The sequence below is a fragment of the Zalophus californianus genome, chromosome 9, assembly GCF_009762305.2.
Source record: "Zalophus californianus isolate mZalCal1 chromosome 9, mZalCal1.pri.v2, whole genome shotgun sequence".
Lineage (NCBI taxonomy): Eukaryota > Metazoa > Chordata > Mammalia > Carnivora > Otariidae > Zalophus > Zalophus californianus.
The window spans coordinates 63770652-63787127 of NC_045603.1; the positions used below are offsets into that span (position 1 = coordinate 63770652).

Consider the following 16476-nt stretch of genomic DNA (forward strand, 5'->3'; position numbering starts at 1 on the left):
CCCCAGAAAATACGACAGCTACAAATGTAGGCAGGCTCAGCGCGCCCCCTAGAAGGAGGCTGCAGGGGAAGAACATGCCCAGCAGGAGTGCCCGCTACTCTGATGAAGGAGGCTGAGCTCATACAACTTGCCCCCTCCCCACCATCCTCTCCTTGTCTCCCTCCGCCTCCCTGGGCTCAGGACCTGCGGGAGGAGTGCATCAAGCTGAAGAAGAGGGTGTTTGACCTGGAACGGCAGAACCAGATGCTGAGCGCCCTGTTTCAGCAGAAACTCCAGCTGACGACAGGCTCCCTCCCTCAGGTGGGCACAAGCGATTCGCCTTCCCTCCTCCTGCCTCAGCTTCCTGCCGCTCCCAGCCCCGTCAGCATCATCACCTTCTTTTCTCCTGACACCTGAAGAAGTGGGCCACCAGCTATTCCCCTCCATTCTGGAGGCTGTGGCCATCTGGGAAAGGCCCATCGAGCCTGATAGGTCTGAGCCTTAGTTGGGGAGGGGACGACTCCCTGAGTCCCCTCAAGCTTGGCTCTCTCCCACCTCCCAGGTGCTCCTTGCCCCACTGGATGGCATCCCTTGTTGTTGACAGAGAAGGTTCTTGCTTGGCTCCTGCCCTGTGTGGGGTGATGGGTGGAGGCTGAAAATGCAATGATTTCAAGCTCCCAAGGGACCCCTTTGGCCACCATGTTGCTTTTTCTTGGCCAGGGGCAGGGGCGGGGCTGGGCGTAAGGCGCCCAGTGCTGGGTGTCACAGAGAGGTCAGGAAAGGCACGTGTCCATCCCCCCCCCCCCCCACCGGCCCGGGTCATTCTGTGTGGGTGTGTAGTTGCATATGCTCGCACAGTGACACACAGGCTTGTCCTCAAACACTAGTCCCTGATCGTAGACCTGACACCTGCCTTACCCAGGAAAAGCAGAAGGCTACTAGGTGTGAATCCTGAACTCTGTTAAGATGTCCCTTGGGGGGCGCCTGGGTGGCTCAGTTGGTTGATCTTGATCTCAGCTCAGGTCTTGATCTCAAGGTTGTGAGTTCACGCTCTGTATTGGGCTCCATGCTGGGCACGGAGCCTACTTAAAACAGCAACAAAAAAGATGTCACTTGCGGTCGCTGTATCAGGAGCCCCAAGGCTGGGGTGAGATACGGCGGTGGGAGGATCAGGACCAGCTCCAGGGACCTGAAGTGAACCTTGAGTTCTCCGGTTCAGCCAGCACATCCCTACCCCACCCCCAACCTTGACAAGAGAAGCACCTTCTGGGTGTATCTGTCTGAATGTGTGTGCCTGTCTGATGCAGCTCTTGGCCCCCAGACCTTAAGCAGGATGCCCCACGGCTCTCTGGCTGAGGCTTCTCATCACCATGGCCTTTTTGGAGGCTCTGTCCCCAAGGCCCGTGCAGAGCTGGGTCTGAGTCGGTGGCAGTAACTATGTAGCTCTTCCTGCCCTGGACAGGTCCCCCTGGGATCCCCAGAGGCCTAACCCCACTAGCCAAGCTCACCCTGTGCATACCTTTCTTGGCAACCAGGGATAACAGAGGTGTAGGTCATCCTTAAATCACTGAAATGAAATCTGGGACCTTTAGGGGTTGGGGGCAATAGATCTATCTTCCCCAGCGGTAACATGACATAATAGAAAGAGCATAAACCTTGGCCTTAGGTACGCTTGGATTGGGTACCCAACTTAGCTAATTCTTAGCTATGTGACCCTGGGCAAATTATTTAACCTTATGAACCCCAGTTTTTTTCTTAAAAGTGAGGATTAAGACACCCATATTGCAGGTTATCATGAGGATGAAATGAAATATAGTGTTTGGCCCACAGTCGTAGTCAGTGATTAGCGACTATTTATATTGTTAATGTTACGCTCAAGTTGTGCTTTGCTAGGATGAAAGCTCCATTGAGCAAATGCTAATTAAGCTCTTACTGTGGGCAGCGCCTTTGCCAACGCGTGTATGGAATTGGACAGGGCTGTGGTGTGTGCAGAGCACATAAACCCTGAGGGTTGGACTGCTGCGAGCTAAGACAGGGCTGCAGACAGCCATAGTACGGAGCGGGGTGACAGTGCTGTCCATGAGCCCAGAGGGGAGAGAGGCCAGCAGAGTGGCCTTAGGGAGGTGACATTGGACCTGGGCCTTGCTGCACAGGCGATTTAAAAAAGTAGAGTTGGGGGTGGGGAGAAGGGCTGCCCTGTGGGAGGAACCGCAGGGAAACCCCGGGCAGAAGCAAGCTGTTCGACTGGGCTGGAATGGAGACTGTGCCAAGGAACAGCAGTGAGAACCAGAGGTGGCGTCAGGGAAGGACCAGCAGGCCGGGCCCAGAGTGCCGGCAGAGGGGTCCAGACCTGTCTCCTTGGGCAAGTGGGCAGGAATAGGAGGCTTTAGAGGTAAAGGAAAAAAAAATACTGCTTTGTGGATAAGGGATTTGTAAAGCCACTGGACCAGGTCGGGGAGACAAGCGCTGAGCAGCATCCAGGCCAGAGGAGTGAGGATCTGGGCTGTAGCCGGCTGGCCAGAAGAGGGAAAAACACCACAGAGGCAGGAATTTACAGCTGACTCCTGTCTAGTTGAGACGCCTCGGCGATGGAAATGACATTCACAGGGACTGAGAGAGAGGTGACCTGTGATTCCGTAGTGGTACTTTTGTCATCCTCAGAGACCAGTTGGGGGGAGGGGCAGAGATGAGAACCCCTACCCTCTCTTCTCGGACCCAGTAACAAATGCCTCTGCGTCAGTCTCAGCCGTCCCGGGGAAGCTAGGGTCACAGGCAGTCAGAACAGGAAGGGGCTGTTGGAGGCCGGCCCTCTGTAATCGGGAAGGGGGCCCCGCAGAGAAGCCGAGTGGTCCTGGAGCCGCAAATTAGGCTTGTCACTGCCCTCTGCCCCGGGACCTTCTTTCTCCAGAGCCCCAGGCCAGTCCCATCTCCCTGCCACCTGGGCTCACACGTCTTCATTCCACCTGTGCACAGTCTCCCCAGGCTCCGCTGACCGAGTGGCAGGGGTAGTGGCGGAAGCCACACTGGAGGCCAAGAGATGACCTGAAGGAGCAGACTTGGAAGAACGTTTTCCTGCCCTGGAGGGGAAGGCCGAACTTTGTGAGGGAGTAGGGACCCGGGACAGACAGCCCCATTGCTAACTCTGCCTCTCCCCTGCAGATCCCACTCGCGCCGCTCCAGCCGCCTTCAGAGCCACCGGCCTCTCCCTCCCTGAGCTCTGCCGAGGGACCGACCACCCCACTGCCACTGGGGCACTGTGCTGGGCAGAGAGAGGTAGGAGGGCTGGCCACAGTGGTTTGTGGTTTCGCTGGCGACGAACTCCTCAGTCGGTTCTCTGTTGCTGCTTCCTAAGGAGTGCCAGGGGGAGGGCTGCTCCCTGGTGCCCAGATCCTCGTCCGGGTGTGAGCCTCAGACCGAGAGAAACAGGACCCCACTGCCAGTCATGAGCCTTGTGAGCAAAGTTAGTTAGTGGTAGACTCGTGGTTACCATTTTCTGAGCGCTCACTCTGCTGCACACCTGGATCTCATTTATATTTTTTTTAATAATTTTTGGCCTATATTCACAGTTGTCTCTATTGAAGTCTAGAACTATTCATTTATTCTTTTGCTTCCCTGGCTTCCTTTATTTTAGGAGGTTAAGCATAATTACCACCCCATTTTATAGACGATGCCGTGAAGCTTAGGTTAAAAAACTAGCTGACGTCCGTATAACTAGTTGAGCGGTAGACCTGGGACTTGAACCTCCATAGTCTGGCTCCGGGGCCCGTGTAGTTAACCGCTATGCCAGATGAGGTGGGCCCAAGAAGGAGCTGGGCAGAAACAGGGAGAGGCTTGCCGTGGAGCTGTCCCAGCTCCCTCCTCCCTGGGGTGCGGGTCCGCAGGACAGCTGTCTGACCTGAGAAGGCCTGGGCTTACTGGCAGGGACTAACTGAGCACTTGGCCACATAGCACCCTCTTCTTGAGTGTCTGTGTTCTTTCTGGAGCCTGGAAAATGGACAGGCCTCCCTCCCCTGGGGCAAACATAGATATCAGGGTTGTAGGTGGTATCAGCCCTGCTGAACCAAACAGTAGTGGGGGGGTGCAAGCAGGGGGTGTTGGGATAACCAGGAAGGCAGATGAGGGCCCCACCCCACCCCAGGTACAGCAGGAGGAAGAGTTGGTTGGGGTCACCGGGGCTCAGTGACTTAAGGAAGCTGAGCTGTCCTCTCCGAGAAGCTGTTAATTCCTTCTGGGGACTCGGACAAAACCAGGCCAGCCCTGTTCCTGACATACTCAGTTTGGCCCAGCTCAGGTCCTAGGCCTGCACGCGGGCCCCTCCTCATGTTGTTTCTCCCCGAAGGTGTGTTGGGAGCAGCAGATGCGGCCAGGAGGCCCAGGACCCCCGGGACCCCCAGCCGCCCCACCCCCGGCACTGGATGCCCTGTCCCCATTCCTTCGAAAGAAAGCGCAGATCCTGGAGGTGCTGAGAGCCCTGGAAGAGACCGACCCGTTGCTTCTTTGCTCGCCTGCCACCCCGTGGCGGCCCCCAGGCGAGGGTCCCGGCTCCCCAGAGCCCATCAACGGCGAGCTGTGTGGCCCGCCCCAGCCTGAACCCTCCTCCTGGGCCCCCTACCTGCTCCTAGGCCCTGGTAGCCTGGGAGGCCTGCTACACTGGGAGCGCCTCTTGGGGGGCCCAGGAGAGGAAGAGGGTGCTGGGCGGCCCTGGGGCCCTGGTAGGGGCTCCTCCCAGGCCCAAGGCACTGGCTCTGGGCCACCCTGTGCCCCAGGCAGCAGCAGCTCCTCCTCCTCGGATGAGGCAGGTGACCCCAACGAGGCGCCCAGCCCTGACACCCTGCTTGGGGCCCTGGCCCGCAAACAGTTGAACCTGGGCCAGCTCCTTGAGGACACAGAGTCTTACCTACAGGCCTTCTTGGCTGGGGCTGCAGGCCCACTCAACGGGGACCAGCCAGGTCCCGGGCAGCCATCTTCCCCAGACCAGGGCCCCCCACAGCTGTCCAAGTCCAGAGGCCTCCCCAAGTCAGCTTGGGGTGGGGGTATCCCAGAGGCCCACAGGCCGGGCTTTGGTGCTACCTCAGAGGGCCAGGGTCCCCTCCCCTTCCTCAGCATGTTCATGGGTGCGGGTGATGCCCCCCTGGGCTCGCGGCCTGGCCACCCCTACTCCTCATCTCAGGTGAAAAGCAAGCTCCAAATTGGCCCCCCTTCTCCCGGGGAAGCCCAGGGACCCCTTCTGCCCTCTCCAGCCAGAGGTCTCAAGTTTCTAAAGCTGCCTCCAGCTTCGGAGAAGATCCCCAGCCCAGGAGGCCCCCAGCTCAGCCCCCAGCTTCCCCGGAACTCCCGAATTCCCTGTCGCAACAGTGGCTCTGATGGTAGCCCCTCCCCGCTGCTGGCCCGCAGGGGTCTGAGTGGAGGAGAGCTGTCCCCGGAGGGAGCACAGGGCCTGCCCACCAGCCCTTCCCCCTGCTCTGCAGCTCTGGACTCTGCACAGCTCAGACCTCCCCAGCCAGCATTGTCCACCACGCTGTCCCCAGGACCCGTGGTCTCTCCCTGCTATGAGAACATCCTGGACCTTTCCCGGAGCACCTTTAGGGGGCCTTCCCCAGAGCCACCTCCATCCCCACTGCAGGTACCCACCTACCCACAATTAACTCTGGAGGTGCCACGGGCCCCTGAGGTCCTCAGAAGTCCTGGAGCTCCCCCCAGCCCTTGCCTCCCAGAATCCTCCTATGGGAGTGCCCAGGAGAAGAGTTTGGACAAAGCCGGCTCGGAGTCTCCCCATCCTGGCCGCCGGACCCCCAGCAGCTCATCCAAGAAGCCCAGCCAGGGGGCAGGGCGGCGACCTGGGGATCCTGGCTACACCCCTCTGCGGGACAGACTGGCAGCCCTGGGGAAACTGAAGACTGGCCCTGAGGGGCCAGAGAAAAACGGGGTGCCAGCCAGGCCTGGCACCGAGAAGGTGCGGGGAGCAAGGGGGTCAGCGGAGAGCCCTGGAGATGCGGCGCCTCCCACCCCCCGGCCTCCTGAGGGGCCAGAAGCCAAGGGGGCCCTGCGGGGGGCAGTGGCCTTGGGCACGAGCAGCCTGAAGCAGCAAGACCCTGGGCTCCTGGGGGACCCCGGGGCCCGAGTCTACTCCTCCCACTCCATGGGGGCCCGGGTGGACCTGGAGCCCGTCTCACCAAGGAGCTGCCTCACCAAAGTGGAGCTGGCCAAGAGCCGGCTGGCAGGGGCCCTGTGCCCCCAGGTACCCCGCACACCTGCCAAAGTGCCCACCTCAGCACCCAGCCTTGGCAAGCCCAATAAGAGCCCCCATGGCAGCCCAACGAAGCTACCTTCCAAGTCCCCCACCAAGGTGGTACCCCGCCCGGTAGCCCCACCGACCACCAAGGAGCCCCCTAAGCCTGACAAGGGGAAGGGCCCACCGTGGGCAGACTGTGGCGGCGCTCCGGCCCAGCCTCTGTCCCCTGCCCCTGGCCCTGCAGACGCAAGCCAAGGCCCCGAGGGCCGGGCCCCGCACTCGGCCATCGAGGAGAAGGTGATGAAGGGCATCGAGGAGAACGTGCTGCGGCTCCAGGGCCAGGAGCGGGGACCAGGCGCCGAGGCCAAGCACCGCAACGCCAGCAGCATTGCCAGCTGGTTCGGCCTGAAGAAGAGCAAGCTGCCGGCGCTGAACCGCCGCGCAGAGGCCGCCAAGAGCAAGGAAGCGGCCAGCGGGGGCTCACCGCTCCGGAAGGAGGTCAAGGTGGAAGCCCGGAAGCTGGAGGCCGAGAGCCTCAACATCTCCAAGCTGATGGCTAAGGCGGAAGACCTCCGCCGGGCACTGGAGGAAGAGAAGGCCTACCTGAGCAGCCGGGCCCGGCCGCGGCCCGGAGGACCGGCTCCAGGACCAAGTACGGGGCTGGGGCAGGTGCAGGGCCAGCTGGCTGGCATGTACCAGGGCGCAGACACCTTCATGCAGCAGCTGCTCAACAGGTGAGGAGGGCCTGGGCCCGGTCAGCAAGCGCTGAGTAGTTGGGGGGCACTTCCCCCCCACCCCCCATGGGCCCTCTTGGGGCTGGGACTGCTTTCCCTGAGAGCAGAAAGGGCAGGAGGTCAAGTAAAATACCACCAAAGCATCTAGGGGCTAATGGCCTGGCCCAGAAGAAAGATCGGGGCTTAGATCGGAAGCCTGGGCTCTGTGCCCCAGCTCCCCTCCTCTCTGACCGCCTGATGTTGCACGTGCTGAGACCCAGCTTCTCATTGAAGAAGGGTTAACAGTCCGCATTTCCCTGAATCGCTTCCAGCATTAGCCGAGGCACCAGAAGTGCTGCCTATGCGCTGATGTTACCGTGGGCTGATAGGGGTCTTACTCTGGGATTTTCTGTCCGATAGCACACCGGGGCTCCCCTCCCCATCTTGCCCATTGCCACCTGCCACAGACTCAGCAGCGGGAGCGGTAGCTCAGAGAAGGGGCCATCCCGTCTTGGGGTTGCTCTGTCCGGGCCAGATGAGGCAGAGTGTCCATAGGGGTTGGGCACCGGGTGGGGGTGTGGCCTGTGTGGACCAGGAGGTGACCAGGCTGCCATCTACTAGCAGATGGCATCGAGAGGTCTCTAGGCTTGACCCTGTGTGGCTTTTGGAGAACTTGTTCCATCTCCCCTGCCGTTTCTCTGAGGTTTTTCCTAGAGCCTCTGCCTGTTCCCAGCATCAGGAGGAGTTGATGGCGGCAGCCACCGGGGCTGTGTCCCCTCTCCCAGGGGCCGGGGGCAGTGGGGATTTCGCTAGACCCAACCCCACCGGAGGGAGTGAGGTCTGAGTGTCTGGGTGCACCCAGGCCTCCCTTCACCTTTGTCTGCACTGCTGCCTGTAGAGTGGATGGCAAGGAGCTGCCGCCCAAGAACTGGCGGGAGCCCAAACCCGAGTATGGCGATTTCCAACCAGTGTCCTCTGACTCCAAGAACCCCTGGCCAGCCTGTGGGCCTCGAAATGGCCTGGTGGGGCCTCTTCAGAGCTGTGGAAAACCTCCTGGAAAGGTAGGTTCTTGGCGGCTCGGTATTGGGCCTAGCTCTGTGGCCCGGCCAGATCTCCCACCCCCTGGAGGGTCCCCCTTCCCTGGGTCGTGGAAGCAGCTGGGTGTACTCGTGGTCTCTGGAGGCTGGTGGGCTCCAGGGGTCCTAATGACAGAGCTTGGGGAGGGGCCTGGGCAGGGGTGGAAGGAAGGGGTTCTGAGGTCTCCTGTACCCCCATGCAGCCAAACAGCGAGCCGGGAAGGCGGGAAGAGATGCCCTCAGAGGACAGCCTGGCTGAGCCAGTGCCCACCTCACACTTCACAGGTCAGCAGGGTCAGGGGCCAAGGATGGGACCTGCCCCTCAGCCCCTGCCCACTTTACTCCTTTCCTGTCACTGCAGCAGGTGCCAGGCCCTGAGTGCCATCTTGGGGCCAAGCACCAGGTAGGCACTGGAGCTCTGCACAGAACTAAATCCCTCCCTGCCCTTGGGTACCCGGCCTGCTTCCCTCCCCCCCGCCCACATCCCTCCATATCTAGGGGAGTTGAGGGGGAGGACTGGTAGGGATGACAGCCTGTTGGGCCAGGAGGGGCCCTGCCCAGGTGGGGAGCCCCGGCTGGGGCAGGAAGCCGGAAGAAAAAGGCAGAGGGGCGGAGCCTACAGCCTCCCGTCCCTGACTTACCCTCCCCTTCCCAGCCTGTGGCTCCTTGACTCGAACCCTGGACAGTGGCATTGGGACCTTTCCACCCCCAGACCATGGCAGCAGTGGGACCCCCAGCAAGAATCTTCCCAAGACAAAGCCACCACGGCTGGACCCCCCACCCGGAGTGCCCCCGGCTCGGCCCCCACCCCTTACCAAAGTCCCCCGCCGTGCCCACACGCTGGAGCGTGAGGTGCCAGGCATAGAGGAGCTTCTGGTGAGCGGGCGGCACCCTAGCATGTCAGCCTTCCCCGCACTGCTCACCGCCGCTCCAGGCCACCGAGGCCATCAGACCTGTCCTGACGGTGAGTAGACGGGCAGAAGGGCGGGTCATCCCTGGAGCTCTACCCGCCACCACCCACCTTCCCCTTGTCCCCATGCAGATCCCTGTGAAGACCCAGGCCCTCCCCCTCCTGTCCAGCTGGCTAAGAACTGGACCTTCCCCAACGCGAGGGCAGCCAACAGCTCCACTGACCCTTTTCTATGCCCATCCCGACAATTGGAGGGGCTGCCCAGGACCCCCATGGTGAGCATGGCCAGAAAGGAGACAGGCCTGGAGGGCAGGAGGGATGACATGGGGAGAGCAGTTCCTGCAACGAGGTACAGCCCTGTCTTAGAAGAGGCTGAAGGGTCAGCCCCCTTGGATGCCCCTCCGGGCAGCCCACCCACCTGCCCCTTCTCACACCCCTCTTGGAGAAAGGGTTTCTCTCCCTCCCTAGAACCTCGGTAGGACCATGCTCAGTTGTGCCTCAGGCCACCTTGGTGGGCCCCCTCTGCAGCACCCCGTCAGGTGGGCAGAGCCCAGCACCTCTCTGGTCCAGCTGCAGGGCGGGGCGGGGGTGAAAGGAGCTACTTCTTGAGCTTCCCTTCCATTCCCAGGCCCTGCCCGTGGACCGGAAGCGGAGCCTGGAGCCCAGCCGCCCAGCCCCTACACCCCAGGGCCCGGCATTTGGAGGTAGCCGCACACCCAGCACATCGGATGTGGGCGAGGAAGGGAGAGTGGCCAGTGGCGGCCCACCAGGTCTGGAGACCTCAGAGTCTCTCAGTGACTCCCTCTACGATTCGCTCTCCTCCTGTGGGAGTCAGGGCTGAGGGGCTGTGCCGCATTAGGGCCCCTCTCTGGCGTTGGAGACCACTGACTGGACCAGCTCTCCTCGTGCCCCATCCCTTGGGGCCCATGGGGCCCCTCCCTGCAGGGACCAAGGAGGCAGATGGATCAGAAGGTGAAGGGGGTCCCTGACACACCCCATTGCCCACCGCTGCTGTGGAGGGGATGCCCACTCTCAGCTCAGGGAGAGACCCCACCCTTGGTCCCTTCTCTCACCTGGAGTAAGGCTCATCCTCTGAGGGACTGGGGGTTCAAGGTCGCAGTGTCCCAGCCCCCAGCGCCCCCTTCAGGCTGAGCCATCTTGTGGTGCTGGGCTTCCCGCCCACCAGCTGTGCCATCTCTGCCCAACCTGGCTGCTCCCTGCCCTGGAGCCCCGTGGGGCCAGCCCAGAGTCCCCGTGCCAGTGGAGTTTGGGGGGCGAAGGGTCAAGTTGCCTTCTCTCTCTGTCTGCCCTGGTCCTCCCTGCTGTCTGGATGGTGCTGCCCTCCCCTGCCCCATGTCTTTGGGGTCCGTTTGTCTGTCTTTTTGTGATTTTTTTATATTGAAGCGCCTGGCCCAGCCCCCACCCCCATCCCCGCACTGCGGTTAATTTATCTGTCGTTAAGAACTCGGCTGCTCTGCTTCCAGCCTCTGCTTCTGCCCTATTCCTAATAAAACGTGGAGGCCCCTCCCTGCCCTGGACTCCGCTTTTTCTGTGGGAGGTCTCCGGAGTGGACAGATGGGTGGAGGCTGCATGGGTGCCAGGGTGAGGGACCCCAGGGACCTAGACTTGGCCTCAGGTGCCCTTGTGAGGCAGCCCCCTGCCACCGGCACAGCTGCTGGTGGGGTCACCTTAGAAGGTCACTAAGTGTTGGGGAGTGGGGTCTGCTTAGGCCTGGAATGGTGCCTGGGGTTAGGGGATTCATTCCCCTGCGGTAGGGCAGAAGGCTGGGCTGCCTCTGGGGAGGGTGGCTGTGGGCATGCGCTCAAACTCCGGTACATACTGGGTGGGATGGGGTGTACAGAGTGAGCTTCAGGGGCTGCTGTGTAGACAGTTAAGTGTCTGTAGCCTCCTGTTGCCAGAAAGCAAAGCACAGCTGGGTCTCAAACTGTTGCCACCTTCTTCTTTTTTTTTTTTTTAATATTTTATTTATTTGAGAGAGAGGGAGAGCATGAGTGGGGGAGAGACAGAGTCAGAGGGAGAAGCAGACTCCCCACTGAGCACGGAGCCCGAAGTGAAGTGGGGCTCCATGCCAGGACCCCAGGATCATGACCTGAGCCGAAGGCAGACACTTAACTGACTGAGCCACCCAGGCGCCCCCTGTTGCCACCTTCTTATCTCTCCTCAGACATTGGGCTTTCCCCCCCAGATCTTCTTGCCCCTATTTCTACCTCAGATTTCTTTGTTTGTTTGTTTGTTTGTTTCTTTCTTTCTTTCTTTCTTTCTTTCTTTCTTTCTTTTTAAAGATTTTATGTATTTATTTGACAGGGAGAGAGCAGGAACACAAGGGGAGCAGCAGAGGGAGAGGGAGAAGCAGGCTCCCCGCGGAGCAGGGAGCCCGACATGGGGCTTGATCTCAGAACCCTGGGATCATGACCTGAGCCGAAGGCAGATGCTTAACTGACTGAGCCACCCAGGTGCCCCTCTACCTCAGATTTCAACCAGAAGTTCCCCTTGCTCTGAAATTCTCACTTCAGGAAGGGGAGGCCAAGAATGAGGCTGTGTGGAAGGGTCTAGGCTTCTAGGAGTTATTTCGTACTCTCCACATGGCATGAAAAGGCCATGGGGTGGCGGTGGCCCTCTAGCCCTTGGATTTCCCGTTGGGCATGAAGCTGGGCATTACCTGGAGGTAAGCCAGGGGCACCTAGACCATCACACATTGGCCAGCCAAGTTGGGCCAAGGAGGGCCTCCTTCCTGCCCAGGTTGCCAGGGTGTGGGGTGACTTGTTGAGTGCCCATCAGACCTAGCTGGCACCTAGCCTCTCCCCGTGATGTATAGTCTGAAGGCCAGCTGGGCAGCATACACTCAGTACCCCTGGCCTTGTGGCTGGGATTCTGGACCGTTCATCATGGGGGTGGGGGCCCTATGGTGAACACATGGTCTGTGTTGGCACCACAGGCTTGCAGAGCTGAGGTCAGGGGTGCCTGGCAGGGAGTAGGAGCTGGGCCCATTCACACCTCGGTGATACGCTGGCTGTCGCTCTGTGCCCTGGCCAGCCCAAGGAAGGTCAGGGTAGGGAGTGTCTGGGCCTCCCTTTATACTAGCTCCTAACCCTGGTGTCTCCAGCCCCAGAATGCTCCAGAGAGCAGTAGAAGAACTCCTCCCATTAAAATAAACACCTACCATGCCACCAGCCTGGCTGAGAAGTGATGGAGCCTCAAGAGAGTGGTTTCTTTCCGAGTGTGTAGCTTGCCTTTCTTCTGGCGGGACCTTAATCTCCTCCTCCCTTTTTGGCCTATGGATCACTCCTGATGGGCAGGGCTTGAGAGCACCAGACAGGAAACTCAAGAGTCTTAGCCACTGAGTCTGGTTTTGTGGGAAAGTGGCATCCTTTCTCTGGGCCTTGGTTTTCCTTATCTATGGAAGGAAGATCAGGAGATTGGGCCAGAGCACCTTTCTCCTTAGCTCTCTAGTTCTTCCTATGTCTCCTTTAATCTGGCCTCTCTCCCTCCTCCCGTTTCCCTTCGTTGATGTCTTGGAAGAAATTAGCAAGACTTAGAGAAGGGTCAAGTCAGCTATCTTGGGTTTTCCCTAAACGTCCAAATCCCATTTTCTCACTTCCATCTTCTACCTGCAGCTCCTTTCCCATTGTCCCTTCCGCTTTTATGGGCTAGCAAATGATATTGCCAAGCTGCTAATCTGCCTTTTGCCATGGGGGCTTATACAAAGGCTACATCCTTCTAATTTTTTATTTCTGGGTTCTTCAGGCGCCTTTCTCTGTTTGAACCTGATGTATTACCTCATTTCCTTGTTAGTCCAGAATTGTTTGCCTGCCGGATATTTACCCTCTGTCCTTTCCGGGAAAGAATTTGGGATGGTGGGTTTGACTCTGGACTCCACTTCGCAAGCTGAGACCAAGTGGCACATCCATGTTTGTGTCACCAGGGTCTGGCCCGTGTGCTGTCAGGTTCTGTTCTGCAGTGTTGCAAATGCAAGGTGTCCCCTTGGCCCCTGGGGCAGTGTGAGCCACGCAACATCAGCCACACCTGGTACCTTGGAGCCAGCCCTGCCCTACTGACAGTTCCAAGGTGGGGCAGCTCTCATTCCTAAATCTCCCCATGTCCAGCCCACAGAACTGTGTGCACCCTCCATCTGAAGTAATCCTGTGGAGGGGGGACACACAAGTAAGTCAAAGACACTCCTGGGGAACCCGTTTTTCCTTGTACTTCAAGGAAGGCTTTGGCTAAAAGACTACTTGATCTTCACTATGGCAGAACACTGCATATCTCGGTTGGCAACATCGGCTTGCAGGATTAAGGTGACCTCACTATTTTCTCCATGAAGAATGGGTGATGTTTGCCTTACCATTGTGTGTGACCCCTTCTGCTGAATTCTCCAAACAGAGGAAGCCAAAACTGCCAGGCCCTCCTTATCCCCCCTCAAATGGCATTAAGGCATCAGCAAAAGACTGAGAAGGTTTCAGGTTTCACACCACTGGACACCCTGCCTTTTACAGGAAATGTCCTAAAATGTTAACAGGTTTTCTCTGGCTTGCCAAGAGTTTTTATTGCTAGATTTTCTACAAATAGTATGTTTTGTTTTCTTTATCAAAAAAGGTTTTAAAAAAGAAACACTCATGCTCTGCAGCAAACTCTAGATATACACACCCATCCTTTAATCCTGTGTGAGTTAATTCAAACATGTACTTTTTTTTAAAGACACGTGAATGTGAAGTAAATACAGGTGAGCATTTCTATGATCTTGGGATGGGGATAAACTTTTAAAAATCTTTTTTATAATTAATAAAGACATACAAATTATAAAAATGCATGTTTTTTTAAAAAAACTTTTTTAACAGGTGCATTTTTTTTCTTTAAAAAAAAAAGGTGACTGAAATTGAATAGAACATTATAGAAGGAAGAAGCATCTCTTTCATACTCCAACTCCCAGCCTCACTCCCCAGATATAACACATGTTGATCAGTAACCTTTTCAAATCATGTTTTAAATGCACGCACACACACACACACACACACACACACACACAGCATGTTTACGTTGACCTTTTATTAAACGATGAGATTATTCTACAGTTACTGATCTGCTTCTTTTAGCATTTAATAATATATCTTGGAGATTTTTCCAAAGTCCGTGAATCTCCATTATCATACACGGTCTTCCGTTGTATGGATGGGCCATGCTAATTTGTGTTGCCATGACAAATAGTGCTGCAGTGAACATTGCATATGTGTCTTTGGCCACTTGTGTATTTTCACAAGATAAATTTTTACCAATGGAGTTGCTAGGTCAGGGCCGCCTGGGTGGCTCAGTCAGTTTAGCGTCCACTTTCAGCTCAGGTCATGATCCTGGAGTCCCGGGATCGGGCCCCGCATCGGGCTCCCTGCTCAGAGGGGAGTCTGCTTCTCCCTCTGCCCCTCACCCTGCTCGTGCTCACTCTCTCTCAAATAAATACTTTTTTTAAAAAAAAGGAATTGCTAGGTCATAGTATATGCTTAATTTAAATTTTTTACAGATACTAACAAATTGCATTTCACTAACAATGATCTTCTACATCATTCAGTATTATTAAATTATTTATTCTCAGCCAGTGCGGTCAGAGTAAGTGACCATGTAGAGTCTTGTGGCCCAAAGTTAGGGACTTTGACTTTTTACTCAGAGAGAAATGGGGAGCTGTTAGAGACTGATAAAGAATAAACTAGAGAGGGCAAGTATGGCCGCAGACCAGTAAGGGGACCTCTTGGGTAACTCCAATGACAGATGGTGGTGACCTGTTCCAGGGTGGAGGCACCGTAGACAATAAAATTTGCTAATGTAATTGATGTGAAGAAAGGAGAAGAGCCAAGGGTAACTCCAAGGGTTTTGGAGCAACTGGTAGGAAGAAGTTGCCATTAACCGATAAGGGGGAGAGTAAATAGAGCAGACTTGGGGGAGGGAAGATGAGGAGTTAAGTGTTGGCCATGTTAAATTTGAGATGTCTATTGGACACCAGCCAATGGAAAATGTGGAGTAAGCAATTGGTTATACAAGTCCAGAGTTTAGAAAAGAAGCCTGGGCTAGAGATATAAATTAGTAAGTCATCAACATATGGATGTTATTTAAAGCCAGGGGCTGGATGAGCTCAACAAAGCAGTGAGAAGAGGAAAGTTCTGAGTCCTAAATCCTGGGATCCTTAATTTCTTCAGAGGTCGGAGGAAATGAGGAGAGATCACAGAGGAGACTGAAAAAATAGTACCAAGAGAATGTGGGGTCCTGGAATATAAAAAACGAAAATGTTTCAAGAAAGATTAATCAGTGTCAAGTTTTGCTGATGCGTGTGTCAAATGAGGATTGAAAATTGTTTCTTCAATTTAGCAATACAGAAGTCACTGGTGACCTTAGCAAGAGTACTGGTGGAAATGAAAGCTGTTTGGAGTGGTTCAAGAAAAAAACGGGAAAGGAAGCCTTGGAGTATGTATGACTCTTCCAAGAAAGTGGAGAAGAGAGCGGGAGAGGAGAGTGGGGTCAAGAAATGCAATATTTACTATTTTTTTTTAAGTCTTATTTTTCAAACTTTCAAACTTACATAAATGTTTTAAGTACAGTACAAAAACTTTCTTCTAACCCCCTTGAAAGCTGCCAACTTGGGGCGCCTGGGTGGCTCAGTTGTTAAGCATCTGCCTTCAGCTCAGGTCATGATCCCAGGGTCCTGGGATCAAGCCCCGCATCGGGCTCCCTGCTCAGCGGGGAGCCTGCTTCTCCCTCTCCCACTCCCCCTGCTGTGTTCCCTTTCTCACTGTGTCTCTCTGTCAAATAAATAAAGAAAATCTTTAAAAAAAAAAAAAAGCTTGCCAACTTGATGATCCATCACCCAATACTTGACTGTAGATTATCTACAAACAAGGGCATTCTCTTATATACCCTCATACCATTATCAAAATCAGGAATTAATATATAATGACAATCTAATCCTCAGACCACATCCAAGTTTCACAAGTTGTCCAAATAATGTCATTTATAGCCAGTTCAAAAGTCACACATTGCTTTTAGACATTTCTTTAGTGTCCTTCAAACTGGAGCAATTCTTCAATCTGTCCTTGACTTTTTTCTTTTTTTTTTTTCTCTCAAGAAAGGAGGTGAGGGAGGGGCAGAGGGCAGAGGGAAAGAGAGAATCCCAAGCAGACTCCACACCCAGCAGGGATCCCGACATGGGGCTCCATCTCACAACCCTGAGATCATGACCTGAGCAGAAATCAAGAGTCAGACACTTAACTGACTGAGCCACTCAGGTACCCCCAAACTGTCCTTGACTTTTGAGACCTTGACATTTTTTTAAAAGATTTTGTTTATTTATTTGGAAGAGAGAGTATGAGCAGGGAGAAGGGCAAAGGGAGAAGGAGAAGCAGGCTCCCTGCTGAGCAAGGAGCCCTATTCGGGACTTGATTCCAGGACCCCAGGATCATGACCTGAGCCGAAGGCAGATGCTTAACTGACTGAGCCACCCAGGCGCCCTGAGACTTTGACATTTTTTAACTTTAGGGGCCATAATTTGCATTTATCTCATTACTAAGG

General features: G+C 56.0%; 1 protein-coding gene across 8 annotated transcripts in view; it reads left to right on the plus strand.

The window, feature by feature from the left end:
* NCKAP5L (NCK associated protein 5 like) overlaps positions 1-11252 on the plus strand; it is a 30942-nt gene extending 19690 nt beyond the window's left edge. For all 8 annotated transcript variants that reach the window (XM_027595666.2, XM_027595660.2, XM_027595661.2 and 5 more), the window contains exons 6-13: positions 181-300; positions 3139-3252; positions 4319-6945; positions 7823-7985; positions 8204-8285; positions 8656-8964; positions 9043-9185; positions 9539-11252. In XM_027595666.2, coding sequence (XP_027451467.1) covers positions 181-300; positions 3139-3252; positions 4319-6945; positions 7823-7985; positions 8204-8285; positions 8656-8964; positions 9043-9185; positions 9539-9751 — 3771 coding nt within the window. In that variant the 3' untranslated portion in view covers positions 9752-11252. The remainder of the gene's footprint in view (positions 1-180; positions 301-3138; positions 3253-4318; positions 6946-7822; positions 7986-8203; positions 8286-8655; positions 8965-9042; positions 9186-9538) is intronic.
* Positions 11253-16476: the final 5224 nt, after the last annotated feature.